Raw genomic sequence first — 15,588 nt, forward strand, 5'->3', positions numbered from 1 at the left:
TTGTAGACCAGGCTGGCCTCGAACTCACAGTGATCTGCCTGCCTCTGCCTCCCGAGTGCTAGGATTAAAGGTGTCTGCCACCACGCCCGGCTTAAAAAGCTAATTTTTAATGTTCAAAATTTGTAATAGTGAAGACACCAAACTTTTAAATAATGGTAGAATCCATAACTGCAGGTTACAACCCCTAGTGGAGCCCCGGACAGCAGGGAAATACACTGACACGGCTCTCTCTAAATGGTGACAAGGCTGTTTCATTTACCATTGCTTCATATTCTAAATAAGCTACTAAGCCAGGGCCTGTCTTGACAACTGTGCCTTTTGTGTCCTCCTGAATTCTGCACTTGAGCCAAGTCCTGGCCTGCCTCACCCTGCTGCTCCTGGCCTACTCCGAGACCCTCTGTTAACAGTATGGTCACGGGCACCCCACACGTGACAGCAGAAATGGAAGGGAAACGGGATAAGCAGGGAGGGGCAGGCTTCTACCAGCAACGTGAGCGGCAGCTATTTTAAAAATGGACAGTCAACTTCTGTTGTTAATTGTAAATCTTCAAAACAACAGTGCTCGGTGCTGTCTTTCGGTATGACCTAATTAAAAAAAAAAAAAAAAAAGAGGAAAACACACTTGGCAGCCATAAAAAGGGAAGTAAGCTAAAGGGGAAGGCGTGATGCCGAAAAGTAAGTGAAGTGTGGTTGAACGCACCACCCCCTTGTCCTGTCATCGTGGACATCTCTGTGTGAAAAGCCAGCTCAGTACTGTCCACGCCATCTCTAGAAACGACCACACTGCACTGTTCAAAAAAGCTCCTCACCTGGGGCTCACATTTATGCTGTCATAGTTTCCTTTCCCAGGCACCATTTGGTGGTGTTGGAAGCGGCATGAAATAGAATGGCTGCTATGAGAGAAGCCAGGCCAAGGCAGCTATCCGTGGACACCCACTCTTGCTCAGGTGAAGATCTGAACAACCCCTCTCCGTCTCACACACACACACACACACACACACACACACACACACACACACACCCCAAAACCAACCGATTAACCAAACAAAAAACCCAAACAACAACAACAACAACAGTATGGGGCTCTGTATCCAAAACAACGCTTCATGCCTACCCATCTGACATACATTAAGAAATCAACAATTGCCAGGCGTAGTGGCCCATGCCTTATCCCAGCACTAGGAAGGCAGAGGCAGGAGGATCTCTGTGAGTTCGAGGCCAGCCTTGTCTACAGAGTCCAGGACAGCCAGTGTGACATAGACAAACCCTGTCTCTGGGGCAGGAGGGGAGAAGGAAAAGAAAAGAAAAGAAAAAGAAAGAAAAGAAGAAAAAAGAACTCAACAGCTTGAGGGCTGGAAAGATGGCTGAGAGGTTAAGAGCACTGTCTGCTCTCATAGAGGACCTCAGTTCAGTTCTCAGAGTCTACTTGGAGGCTCACAAGCCCCTGTAACTCCTGTTTGAGGGGACCTGATGGGTCTCTTCTGGCACTGTACCCACTTGGTGCACATACATATATGAAGTGCTCACACATATATAAAAATAAAAATGAAAATGAAAAAAAAAAGGGAAATGAAAAACTTTAAGGGTGGGGTGACCAGTCCGCACTGTGTCTTGAGTTCAGAGTTCTGGGGATGACTCTGGAGACTGTCAGTGGGCAGGGGTGTGTCTCAGTGAGCCACTGCTCCTCAGGAGTTGTGGGAGTGATTCATCCTCAACAACAGAGACACACACCCACTGGATACAAGCCAGTGTGCTCAGTGGACAGTCGCCATAAATACCAAACTGGGCCATGATGGCCGCCCAGAGGGACAACTGCCTACCTGATTAGAAGCTGGACCTCTTGGGGACCGTGACAAGATGTTTGGTGGGAGGATCTCTACAGCCTTCAGCATGTAACTGCCACCTGCACTAGGCACCACGTGGTAGAATAATGTGTTGATCATAACTGGTGTCACACTATGGTACCCAATAACAGGGCTGGCAACAACCCTCAGGAGCATCAGCCTCAACCAAAAGAAACAATGAGCACCAGTGGGGAGCACTGCACTAGGGACCTAGCTCTCCGGATCCCACTTCTAAGCAGCATCACTGCTGGCACAAGGTCCCCGAGTCCCTGGAACTGCTGGCTCTGACTGTCCTGCTGTTCCTCATGGTGGCTGAGCCCTGGTACACTCACATTGAACTCTTCACGGAAGCGCTTGCAGTCATCTGCCGACCTCACACGGATCTCCTCCTCCAAGTGCTCCACCGGGATGGGGAAGTACTTCTTGGGACCCGATGGAGATCGGCTCAGCAGCATCACTCTCTGCTGCTCTGGAGGGTCAGGAGAAATAGAGAGGACACTTAGTTCTATTGCCCATGGGTGACTCACTCCTCAGACGGTCTGACAGCATTCCTGATGGATCTGTACAGCGGGAGGGGACCTGTCCTTTCAAATCACACACCCTGGGGCTAACCGAGCCCTGAGAAACTAAATCAAACATCTGCTTTCCAGCACACCTTATTTTCAGCAAGTGATGTCAACATTCCTGCCCATCACAGACACCCTATTCTTGATCTTGCTCGCTAGCTCACCCACCACCCACCTTTGCCTCTGGCTTATGCTCCTATACAAGGCCCACTGAAGCTTCATGTTGCAGCCAGGTCCAGGTTTGGGACCAGAGAAGAGTAATCACGGGGCCCAGAGTATAAGCTCAGCACAGATGGGGATCTGCCAGGCTGTCTGTCTTGCACCCTTCTCTTTTTGGCAACACACAGGCCTGCTTCCTCAAATCTCATACATTACAGTGCCGAGAAACCGACCATCTTTGAGGCCGGTTGGGGGGGGGGTTGCGGCGGGGAAGGACACTGCAAAGGAGAGGGTGGGCTGTGGGGTGAGGGGCTCAGGCAAGTCAGCCCTGCAAGCTCAGAATGTGTGGTGCAAGCAGTGTCAGGGATGGGTGTCTCTCTTCACGGGGAGAGTAAGTCAGTCGAATAAGTCAGCTGTCATCACTCATGCCAAAGGCCCCTGTCCCATCTGTAGGGCTCACTGATCTATGCCACAGACTTTGCTGCAAGACACCCTTTCGCTTCAGCCAGGTGAGCTGGTAGAAGCCGTCAGGCCTCTGTGCTTCTCCAAGCCACACTCTTGCCTCTGCCTTGGCTTCTGGGATGTGTAAGCGGGGTGAGAGGAGCTGGGTAGAGAACGGAGGTGCACTGGAACCATGTGACGGTCTATGCAGGAGTGGGGGGGGGGCCAAGCCCTGCAATGCTATGGCTCAGCTGAATTCTCTATTGCTCATATTCTCCCCATCACACGGGGGGGGGGGCGTTGGGGGCAAGGGTGAGGGGTTGCATTAGTCCCTTTACTATCCTGGTTGAGTTCTAAAGCATCACTTGAACTCTTGACGGCATGTGCATTATCTCAAGCCAGGCACAGCTATGTAGGAAGTTATGACAGAAAGCTGAAACCACTGGTGTCAACCACTGTTTTGGGTTTTTAGTTGTCACACTGGGCATTGAAGCAGGGACTTTGGATATGCTGGGCAAAGTGCTGTGCCACTGAGCTACATCTCCAGGTCCCTTGCTCATTTGAAGCAGGAGCTCGTTATGGAGCTCATGCTGGCCTTGAATCTGTAACACTTCTTCCTCAGCAAGCACCTCCCAATACTGAGATGACAAGCCTGTACCACACCACTCGGCCAGACCCTGAAGGTTTAAAAGCCTTTGCTCTGTCTACCATTGAAACACAGAGAAAGAAAAACAGGTATTTAAAAGCAGCATTGACAAGTTATAACACAGCTGGAATCTAAGCTAGGCATGTCGCTTAACCGATGCTCCTTCAAAAGAGTGAACAGCTTTGGCAGAGCGGTGTCCTTTTCCAGTTTGATCCTGAGGTAGCACAGTGTCAACGGAACACTTCTCGGTCGTGAGTGAGAACTTTATCACAGGATGACTTCAAAAGCCTCAATGAGAAATGTTACTTGGCAAAGCCCAGCTAAACTGACAGGATATGAGTGGTCTCTTTAAAAAAAAAAAAAAAAAAAACTACCCACAAACTGAAATGTCTCAGACATCCGCTCCTCTCAGCATGGAAAATGACCTCTGAGGCTAAGTTCCGAAACAGAGAAACTATGTTACCAGCAAGCGGCAGCCAGAGCCCAGGAGGAACTGGTGAGAGAAGAAAGCTTGAGTGACAGCCCACCACCAACCCCTTTTCTGTGTCAGTACCAAGACCCAGTGTGCAGTACCTTGCTCTTCTAGGATCCCGTTGGGCATCTTCTTGTCGTTGCTGCTGACCACAGCTTTCCTCTGCTTCCTGAACCTTGAAGGTACAAGACACCCGTTAAGGTCTCAGCACAGTAGGGATCGCCAATCCCCCAGAGCGTTGGTACCCACCAGGTAAGCCGGGAGAAGCTCTTTCTGCTGCTCATGGCTGAGCTGTGTGCAGCTCGGGCTGGCCAGCTAGTGTTTGAGCTGTTTGGGCCCACACCCCCAGCCTCCAGCACACTCATTTCCTCATAGGAGCTGGTTAGAGCACGTCAGTGCCTGGGGACACTCCTACCTGAAGAAGTAGGCTGCAAGGAGGAGGAAGAGGAGGAGCAGAGGCAGCAGCAGCCAGGTGAGAAGCGGCTGGGAGGCACCAGGGTCCGGAGGGCCTGTAGGTTGGGTGGGTGGTAGAGGGCAGAGGCCCCATCAGGACCCTGGGTAGGGGGTAAGGAAGGATTCTCACAGCACACCACATGGTACAATTTGCAAAATATCTCCCACTGTTTCTTTCCTTGGGCCAGGAGTGTGATGGTATGATTTCTCCAAGGTCCCTGATTAAGGGTGACCTCCCCCTTACCCCTACTGTGCACTGCTACTCCGATATTTCTCTGAGCACCTCTGGCCAGCCCCTCTTGGCAGTGAGGAGGGGGAGGAAGGAGGATCTCCTTCCGGGAGCAGCTGTTGTGTCCCTGCCCAGGTGGGGCAGGAGCAGCCAACATAAGGGAACATCGTGGCTCCAAGGTGGAGTTTACAGTTATTGAGGAACAGGCATACTGTGGCCTGTTTTTTTGTTTTTTTGTTTTTTTGTTTGTTTTTTTTTGAGGAAGGTGAACTCTCTGCCACAATGTCAAGAGTGCAGAGACTTTTGGCCTCTAAGAACCAATCTTGTTCATCCATCCAGGACACCTACCAGGTCCACCTTCCTCAGAGAGAGGTGTATCCCTCCCTGCCCTTGTATGTTAGGCTTGGTGACCTTGTGGTCATCAACTCAACCATTCTCTCAGCCTTTTAGGGTGAGTGTGCCCTCTTATCTCCACGACGTTCTCACCCAAAGGGCTCCATTCAAAGCCTGTTACTCCAGTTAGTTAGCTTGGCTCCTCTCTCAAACTGGTCTAGATGGGGCCATATGCTCTGGAGTTGATGAGCACATGCCGCTGGGAGGGAGCAGGTCCCCCATGGACGGCCCTGGAGGTCAGTCACTCAGTTTCCATTCTCTTCAGATCCAGAAGTGCCCAGCATTGTTTCCAAGCAGAGTGTGTGTTGAAATGCCCGCGGCCCTCCTTCCCTGCACCATCCGGATCCCTCGAAGCTCAGGGCTCCAGGAAGGAGTTTGGAATATGGGCATTGTCTTCCCCCCGCTGTGCATCCAAACTAGAGCCTGTGATCTACAGCCTGCCACCCGTGGCCCTTGCCCAGAAGAGCTGGTTCCTGTCATGTGCAAGGGCAGGCTTATAATAGGCTTAATGGCTGGGAATGTCTGTTGCTCCCTCCAGCCCAAACCTTCACACTGCCCAGCTGGGACTCTTTAGGAGCAGCCTGGCCCTAAGGTGTCCGTGTCTGTGGCTCCCAGGGAGTGCTTTATCGTGGACTAGGACCTGGAACAAAATTTAGCCTGGGCCTCTGAGAGCCGCCTGGCGCTGAAGGGCAGAGCTAAGTCAATCCCAGGGAGTCCCACTGCTCAGGGTACCGTGATTCAACTCCATCCATGTTTGGTCAAAGGCCATTAGAAAGCAGGGGGCAGTCTCCTCCTCCTTTTCCGGGAAGGCTCACTGTCTTTTCTCGGTGTGTCACCATGGTGAAACTACCCACTTCTGCATTGCCCAAGGTCAGCCTGTGCTCTGCAGAAGCAGCCACTTAAACTGGCCAGCTATGAGGTCCACTCTGTCACAGACATAGGGGCCCCTGGGCCCTGCCAGTCCTCCCCTGGGCCCTGTTGAAGACTTGCGGGACCAGACTCTTATGTCCATGTTCTCAGAGTATAGGCTATGGTGACAGACATGGGGATCCCACAAGGCATAGGTTGGACGACTCAAACCCTAGATGGCTTGTCGCACAGGCAGAAGGATGGCTTAGAGGGGTTCATTATCCCACAAGTTGGTTTCTGTAACTTCTAATGAGTGTTGTCCAGGAAGGCAGAGGTCAGGGCCAGAACCCCTCAGGCTTCCCACGGGCAGTAGAAACATCCAAAGCCAGGCTGGTTGGGGTGGAATACAGGGAGCCATGTGGGACATGTCCTGGCTACAGAGTCAGAGTCTATGGGAAGATGGGTCCAGGGTATTTACCTTAAGCATTGCTGTAGTGGATATAAACATGTTTTTGTTTTGATCCCAAGTGTGGGATATGTAATGGATGTAAACAAATGGATGTAAACATGTTTTTGTTTTGATCCCAAGTGTGGGATGGAGAACAGACTTGTGAGAGAACAGATAATATTTATCCTTAGAAGTCCAACCACTTCATGGCGGGGGGTAGGGGGTGGGGGGGTGAGGGGGGACACTTGGTTTTTGCCAGCTGAAAAACATCCTAGTACAGACTCTGAGAGGATATATATGCCCTAAACAGGAGGCTGGGGCTTTTTGGGTCTTGGTATTGTTTGGCTGTTCATCATTCCACTTCGAGATGCTTCAAGAGAGAACCGCTCCAGCAAAGGCTGCCAGGCTTTGGGCTCCAACTGAGGCTCCGGGTTCTGACTGCTCCAGGTTCTAGAAGCAACTTTGGTGGAATTGCTGGTCGGCTGAAACCCTGCTGACTATGCCAGGGGAATTGTTCCCAGGAACTGAATCCAATAAGATTTACTTCCCCTGTTCCCATAAACCTCCTCTCTAGGGTAGGTGGGTTGGAAGGGAGGTGTAAACATTTAAAGAACCCTAAATAAATTAGGTCTGGAAAAGGTGAAGCCTACACATTGCAAAAGAAGAAACCACAGTTCATGTAAATGTTTTTGAAATTGTGTGGTCAGTAACTAGATTGAAATTCAACTTTGATAAATCGTGTGGGCCAGAAAAGAAACCCCTATGCATACTGGGCCATGTCTCCTCAGCCCCAGTGGTGTTCCACCCAGGGAGGCATGAGGTCTCCCAGAGTCACACTCTGTTTCCAGTTCATACTGCCTCTGGGGGATGGCCAAAGGGCCAGAGTGGGACAGTGTAGACAGGTCTCTCTAGATGGCTCAACCGTTTTCCTAAAGTGTTGTTGGGTTTCCCAACTGTATGTGAGTTAGTACATGCGTGTTCGTGGAGATTTTTGGCATAGCCATACCCACATGTGTGTATGCATACATTTGCTTACACGGTATCTGGTCCTGACACTGGAAAGACAATGGCTGTGTGTGAGGTGGGGCATGGAACTTTTTACTCTGGATCCAGATTCCCCCAGTGACTCATCCGCTGCATCAGAAGGACCTATGCAGAGGGGCATGGGCCAGCTGAGGGAAGCTCTTTCCAGACCCTAGGGAGCGCTGCACCGGTCTGCAACAGATGGTGCCCTTCCAGTGAGGGGCACTCTCCATCTCTGGGGGGTCCCCAGTGAGCAGGCAGAGGTGGAGTGAGGGAAGGAAAGACAGGGAGCCCATTTAGTAGCTCAGAAGAGAGCACCACCCCTGGAGAACAGTGCTGGAGGGATTTCTGGGTTCTAGCCCATAACGCTGCTTGGGCCAGATGCATCTTCGCCAGCATTTTCTCCTATGAAGCTAAACTCATAAACGTGCAGATTTTTGGTAACTAAATTAGACGCACTACTCCCTCCTGTCATCCAAAATGGCATGGAATGAAGGAAGTACTGTTATTTCACAAGTTGTTAGGGAAGGAACATCTCCAGGCTAATAATTATAGAGAACCATCCACTTGTTGATGCATCCCAACACTAACGAGATGTATGGAGTAAGCGGATGAAGCTCATTCTGTGCAGGTCCCCACTTCAGCTCTCTCACTGATCCTGGAGAGTTGCCATGTGAGATGAGCCTTTTTATTCTGTGTCCTGGCTGCCTGCAGCTCCACACTTTGATTGGTCCAGATTGCATGAACATACCCCCACTTTGCCGTCCCCTGCACCCCTTCTGTGTCTACACTGAAAAACAAAGATATATTCCTGCTTCTGTGTTTGCAGGCATGTGTGTGCCTTTCTGCATTTGTGCCACGCCTATTCAGGTGCTCGTGTAGGCCAGAAGAAGGTGTCTGAGCTCCTGGATCTGAAGTTTTAGTCAGCTATGAAGGGACATGTGGGTTCTGGGAACTGAACTTGGGCCCTCTGAAAGAGCAACAAGCGCTCTTAAGCTCCGAGCCCCCTCCCCAGCACCTAATTTGTGCACTTTGTCTCACCAGAGTTTCTGTATGTCATCTCCTAAAAATGGACCCCTGTGTCGACTACACACATTACCAAACAGCAATAGAAATTTCCATATGGCCTCCCAAAGCATCCGACATCTATGCTTGCCTGGGGTTTACAAGAGAGCCACTTTCTCCTGGCCGCTAATGATCCTCCCACATTTAGTCAGGCAAAAGCACAATAACATTTAAATGTGATTTTTTTTCCTCTAATTTCTAGAGAGTTTGGGACCTTTGCATGATGATTAAAATGGAATTAATTAGATACTTTGATTTGGCCTGCTTGCTTTTGTGGCATCTCTTAATAGCTTCAGCTGTCAACTTGACACAGCCCGGAATTGTCTGAGGACTGCCTTGCTCAGAAGAGCCTATGGTCATGTCAGTGGTCCATTTGATTACCAATTGATGTAGGAGACCTCGGACCTAAGTAGGGGGTCTAGGGCTGTATAAGAAAGCTAATTGAGCCTGAGTCAGTGAGCTAGTCAGTAAGCAGCGTTCCTCCATGGTTTCTGCTTTAGCTCCTGTTTGCGCTTCCTCACGATGGACCACGGCTGAGGTATGTAAGCCAAGTAAACCCTTGCCTCTCCAGGGTGCTTTTGGTCATGGTATTTATCAGGGCAGTAGCAAAGCAGCCCAGAACAGCCTCTGTTTCCCTACTGTGCTCTTTCACATATTAATTTAAAGGATTTTTTCCTATATGTATTATGGATAACACCATTTCCTCACAATTTTTACACATTTATAATGAATGTCTAAGAAAAATGCGTCATGATGAATATTGAATTCATTTTGGCCAGAGATGAAAGGAAACCATTTCCTGTTGTTCTGGCACATTCTGGCAAAGCGCTAACCCTCAAGGGATACTTTTGTGTTTTTTCGGGGGCCATATCTTTCAAAGAGCATTTGGAGTGCCCTCCTGAGTCCCAGGGCAGAGAAGCAGTCATGTAACTTGAGGCCTCCTGTAGCTCCTGAGAGTGAGACCAAAGCTGTTGCCAGTGTGTTGAGGACCGGAAGAGACCTAACCAGAATAAGTTTCACATTTGCTTCTGTTCTGGGTGCTGAGGTCATGTGACAGCCCTTTCTTCCTGAAACACTTCCTGCCCATGACAATGTTATGAATCAATAAATCTTGCTTTCAAATGAACGTAGAAAGCCCTAAACGTGGACGGTGATGCCATCCTGAGGGAGACTCAGGTACCACCTGACTCTGACAACTCCTGCCTCTACTGTGAGGTGATGGATGCTCTGTCCCCAGGGCTTCAGGATGTTCACAGGGACATGCTAACATCTTTCCGTGTATCCCTAAACAGCCAATTGCATAGTGCTTGTGGAGAGAAGTCCTTTGTCCCCATAGGACTCCTCCTGTCTTCATCCTCAGCCCAGGCAAATGCTCACTAACCCTCTTGCCCATGCTTTTCAGCTCCTGGGTATTTCCTGCCAATGGAATCCTACCTTAGTCTACATCATGGGCTTTCTGTGTCTACCGTGTATCACGAGGAATGTCTCTGACATCATGTGGGAGCCACTCTGCCTTTTCCTCTTCTTTAATATTTAAACTACAAGATGATGGGCAGACTAAACAACCTCCATGCCCGCCCTGAGGAGTATCTGTCCTAACTTTCTCATGAGGATAGGACAATTGAAATTCTACCTCCAGGGAGACAGGACATGCCCAAGGATGCTCCACATTCATCCCTAAAAATAACAGTTGCTATTTAAAATGAGGAACCTTGAGCCAGGCATGGTGGCACATGCCTTTAATCCCAGCTCTTGGGAGGCAGAGTCAAGTGAATCTCTGGGAGTTCAAGGCCAGCCTAGTCTACAAAGGCAGCCAAGGCTACACAAAGAAACCATGTCTCAGAAAACCCAAAAACAAAACCAACCAAACAACAACAACAACAAAAAGGAACCTCACTACATACCAATATTACATCATCATCATCATCATCATCATCATCATCATCATCATCATCATCATCATTTCTTAGTCTCTGTTATTAGCCCTGTTGTGTGGCCACTCCCTCTGTATTCAAGCATATTCTCCTGAAGAGAAGGCAGGGAGCTCTCAAAGTATAAGAAAGCTACAAGACTTGTGAGGTCCCTTCCTGAGGTTTTACAAGCGGTAGACCAATTTGCCCTGGGTGTGGTTGGGTGGACAGACTCTTCAATGGAGCTGCCTACAAGTTGCACAGGCGACTGCAATGATACAGTATTTGTGAGTTGTCACCCAGGCTGGAGTGGGCTTTCCAGCGAAGCAGCTGCCTCTGAGTCATCCATGCTTCTCTAAGTAAGCCCAAGAAACTCACTGCTTCACCGAACTAGACATGGCCACAGTCGTTTCTTGGGTCAGTGGTGGGTGTCCTCCCTTGCGTAATTAGATATTTGCTTATATCTCCTCAGGAGAAGTTACACAACAAACCACCAAGCCAATCTTCACATTTGTCCAACCAGGGCTTTATACAGTCAGACCTTTCATAATTTATTGTTCGTATGTTTAATTAATTAATTAGCTAATTAATTGTATGTGTATATGAGTGGGCACACATATGCCACAGAGCACTTGTAGAAGTCAGAGGACAACCTGCAGAAGTCACTTCTCTCCTTTCCATTGTGTTGGTCCCAGGGATTGGACTCAGGTGGCCAGGCCTGACAGCAAGCACTTTGTCCCATTTTTAAGTCACTTTGATGGCTCCTTTCAGACTTCCTCCTTCTCTCTTTCTTTCAGCAAGGCTGAGGCCCTCCCCTTAGCAGGTGGAAGGAAGACCCTTCTTGAACACACTTAGATGGCTCTGGTTATGGGTACACACCTGCTTTCCTAATTGGCATACAGGAAGATTCAATGAACCTCTTCCCCAGGGGACCTAGGTGCTGGGGGGGGGGGGGGAAGGTGGCAATGTGAGAGGCAGCTGGGGAAGCTTGGTCCTCACCTGCAGTTGTGCTAGTCCAGTTGCTCTCTGTTGGGGTGGTCTCATTGCCCTTGCCAGCTCTGGCAAGCGACAAGCTAAAACCTGCCAGTAGGAGTGGACAGAAGGACTCCATGGCACACCTGCAAAGAGATAAGGTAAGGACTCACTCAGGAGAAGATGCTCAACAAACCATCAAGGCAATGTTCACATTTGCCCATCCCACTGGTCAGTGTTTGGTCCCACAGGGGTCTACACAGTCAGACCTTTCAGAATTTATTGTTTAATTAATTGACTAACTGTATGTGTATATGAGTTGGCGCACTTGTGCCACAGTGCACTTGCAGAAATAAGTCAGAGGATGACTTGTAGGAGTCTCCTTCCCTGGGATCCAAGAATGCTCGTGGACAGCCAGCTCTGGACATGGCTGCCACTCGACAGGGAGGAAGAAGACACAGAAGAGAAGCTCACTGTAGGTTTCCAGGAAGCCAGCATCTCTGCTGACTTCACAGTCTCTTTTTGTCTTCCCCACACTACGGTGGTACAGTCACTGTCATCTGCAGGTCCAGCCAGATGACCCAAGGCTCACGGCTCCCACATCGCTGAGGGCAAACCAGCGTGGAGTGGAACCAGACCCTCACTTTGTCCATACTGCAGGCTGAGGGGCATCTGCCTGAATCACCCGCAACTTCAGATACCACATCCTCCGATACCCACTGCTCACCCACCTCCCTTCCACTGCCATTCCCTAGCCAAGTTGTTTCCATGGTGGCTGTGCTATCTTGGGTAAATAGATGCCAGAGCCTTCCTGTGCGCTTTTTTGGGCCCCTCCACTAGGCCCATCAAATCCAGCCCCTCCTAAACTTGGCTCAGTAGCTCCTGGCCAAGCAGCCTTGAGGCCAGCTTCAGGGTTCTTCTCTATCCTCTTCCGTCCTGTGGCGATATGCTCTCCCAGCCCACTTCAACAGCCCTCTCTCCTGGCCTTGCCCCTGATGACACTAACTTCTACAGAGCCACCTTCAGCCTCAGGAGGGAGCTCCATGTTTACTGGGTTGAATGGGTGCAGAGGACAGACCAGGGGTTCAACACAGAGAAAGCTCTGTCATACTAGGGCCCTGCAGGTGGTGTCCTCAGATTGACACATGGCTCCCCATTTTTCCCAATCATCTTCAACCATGACTAGAGCCGACTGTGATGGTGACCACTTTGTGGTGTAGAAAACCTTTCTTGAGGACTCCTGAGCACTGGAGGCAGGTAGTGGCACCTGCCCAGTGTAGACATATAGTGTCTGACCATGGGACCTCATCCACAGCCAGCCAAGGGGCTCTGTCCCATCCCTATTGAGAGACATTTTACTACTCAAAGCCTCCAAAAAGAACTTCATCTAGGAATTCTGTGTCTCTGGAGTTTAAGACCTCAGAACCGAGGCCAGTAGACACTCGGTACGCTGGCTGTTTCAGCGGGGAGCACTGATGTCTGTAATTAACGAAGACATGGAAGGAGCAAGCCCAGTGCTTCTCAGTAGGCAGCACCATCAAGATGCATTACAACATTGACCTCACAGAAATTAGAGGCTACCAGCATGCGTGGCATATCCTCTTCCTAGTTTCCAAATGCACAGTGTAGATCTGTAAAATGAGCCACAGACACAAATAGCTCTGTGCTTGAGTGTGCACCTGCTCTAGGCTGCCACATCCATGGGTGTCGTGTATACAGGAACCCCCTCAAGGCTTGAGAAGCCGTGGCTCCTGGTGCGTGAGAGACTGAGCGAAGTCAGACTTCAGGCAGCTCCACACACATTGCCACACACTGCCTTTTCTCTTTGCAATCTGTTACTGAACACTGCCGTGGTACTTTCCATACACCAGAGGAATCCGCAGGGTAATTGACTGGGAATCATTAATTGGCTTCATCCAGCTCCAAAGATGTAGAATTCCTGGGTGAAACATTGTGCTTCATCCCAAGCATTAATAACCTTCCTCACCAAGTACTCAGTGATCTAAGAGGAGGCTAGATCAGCACCCCTGAGGAGAAAGGTAGCTCAATTTCCCTCTCCCGCCCCCTGCTGTGAGGGGATGGCTGTCTGCAAGTTCCCAGAGCTGAACTTCTTGATGGGACCAGTAGAGGGAGAGAAACTGTGCAGACATCAAAACCTGTCCAGCCATCTGGCGTCTCTTTACTGTCCCACTTGTATTCTAAGGCTAGTGACAACCTGTCGGAGGCTCCCTGGCTATCTGCTCTCAAAAACTTGCGCAGGCTACTTAGTAAGCACAGACACGGATCTGTGCAGGGATAATGTGCGAACGAGGAATGAAATCTACGCCGAACTCTAAGGATTGTAGCTGAGTAGTGTTTGCTGTGTGCCTGCCAAGTGCAGAGCACAGGAGGCCCGGGTAGCGTGTGCAGCTTGCAGAGCTGGGGCGAACAAAGCAGTCTATTCCCAGAAAAGCACACTTTATTTTAACTCTACTTAAAACCCACCTGTCTATCAATTTGATTATAAGTCTATCCTTACTCCATTCAATACTTTTCCAGTACTTCCCATGACAAGGTTCAAGGAGCCTGCTAGGACCTGGGCTTGCAAAGCTGAGCCAAGGCCTGTCTGTGGGCAGGGAAGGTCCTGTGGGCTGGAAAGGCAGCTCAAGCGCAGTCCTAGCAGCCCCATTAGAAGCTGTAGCGGGCCAGCTAAAGAGTGAAGGCAGTGACCACATACCGAGGCTGTCAGTCACAGTTCCCCAGTAATGAAGCATACAACCAGACCTGTCAGCAGGTGGGATGGCACAGAAGCCTGAAGGAAGCTGGGCATGAAATACAGTCAGGGAAATCATTGTTTTAGGCCACAGGAGCTCGGCTTCCTAGGAAGACCCAAAGAGCAAGGGTGGGAAGTCCGGGGCTGAACTGAGAGAGCTGTGGAACATCGCGCTAGCCGGTGATGGACGTGCTTCCTCAGACTTCCTGTCTACCAACAGCCCACGGCCCAACAGTGGAAGTTGGAAATCTACATACCAGGAGAGTGATAGGTTTATACATGACAAAGTTATAGATCACTATTTTCTTCTCAGGTTCCTGGCTCGGAGGGGAGGAGGGAACCATCTCCACACCAAGGGAACATGAATGCAGATACGGAATGTTCTAGGAACTTTTTCCCAGGACCACTGTCCTATTCCCCGGTCCTTCGCTTTGGCACACATCTTACCCTTGGGTCTTGCTTAGGCAGGACAGAGAGCGCTCTGGGGACAGGCTAAACTTGATCTATGTCACACACACCTCCCCTACACACACACACACACACACACACACACACACACACACACACAGCAGAAGTGGGTTTTTTCAGGAGGACTAAAAACACTTGAGAGACAATGGACAGGTGTTTCACTCTCAGCTGCAGCACAGATGACATACACCCATGGGCATTAGTCAGCTAAGGCTGGGCACGCTACATCCATGGGCTGCAGATCAATGTAGGAAGTCCAGATCTGGGACGGAAGGTACTAGCACTATGAAATAATGGCTGGTAACACAAGTAGAGGCCCCGGGCTTGGCCCTCCTTGCCTTAACCACACCTTATCCAGACACCAACGGAAGCTCCCAGGGCTTGGCTGTCTGTGTAAGGCATGACGACAGTGACCTGGGAAGCCATAAGAGGGTGTCAGATCCCTTGGAACTGGAGGTGCAACCTACTGTGATCCCTTCCCTTCAACCCCATGTGGGTGCTGGGAACCAAACATACGTCCTCTGCAAAAGAAACGTGTGTTCTTAACCGCGGGGACTTCTCTTCAGCCCCAAGTATTTGTTTCTAATAGCCCTTTTCTATAAAAATCAAGACAGGGTGACTTCACTTGGCAAGAGAATTATTTTTTTAATGCTCCAGGAAAAAGCAAAAACTCAGATAAAACAGTATTTTTCCATGGCAAAAGAAACGAAACTCAGACCTTTCCTAACTTTAGTGTGAATATACTTAAAGGGATGAAAGATTTAAACAAATATATATATATATATTCATTAAAATTTGCAGACACAGCATGTTTCAGGTGTATTCAATGACCTTGCTTCTTTGAAGATGGCTTTGCTTATTAAAAAAAAAAAAGAAAGCAAAGATGCTCACGGGGAGT

At 49.7% G+C, this 15,588-nt stretch overlaps 1 protein-coding gene and 1 long non-coding RNA gene across 5 annotated transcripts in view; one reads left to right on the plus strand and one right to left on the minus strand.

Moving 5' to 3' along the window:
- The window catches only part of PTPRE (protein tyrosine phosphatase receptor type E), an 87,024-nt gene that overhangs the window by 31,133 nt on the left and 40,303 nt on the right, over window positions 1–15,588 (minus strand). For 3 of the 4 annotated variants that reach the window (XM_084751089.1, XM_084751090.1, XM_084751088.1), the window contains exons 2-5: window positions 11,498–11,616; window positions 4,544–4,637; window positions 4,230–4,303; window positions 2,177–2,313 (exon numbers count right to left, since the gene is read on the minus strand). In XM_084751089.1, coding sequence (XP_084607215.1) covers window positions 2,177–2,313; window positions 4,230–4,303; window positions 4,544–4,637; window positions 11,498–11,609 — 417 coding nt within the window. In that variant the 5' untranslated portion in view covers window positions 11,610–11,616. Of the gene's footprint in view, window positions 1–2,176; window positions 2,314–4,229; window positions 4,304–4,377; window positions 4,482–4,543; window positions 4,638–11,497; window positions 11,617–15,588 lie in introns of those variants that run through there. The other variant, XM_084751091.1, reaches the window with a different exon arrangement.
- LOC311580012 lies at window positions 4,247–6,708 on the plus strand. The gene is made up of 3 exons (XR_014773335.1): window positions 4,247–4,380; window positions 4,504–4,600; window positions 5,469–6,708. It is a non-coding gene; the product is annotated as an uncharacterized lncRNA (long non-coding RNA).

This window comes from Acomys minous (genome assembly GCF_964271855.1).
Source record: "Acomys minous genome assembly, chromosome: 2".
Classification (NCBI taxonomy): domain Eukaryota; kingdom Metazoa; phylum Chordata; class Mammalia; order Rodentia; family Muridae; genus Acomys; species Acomys minous.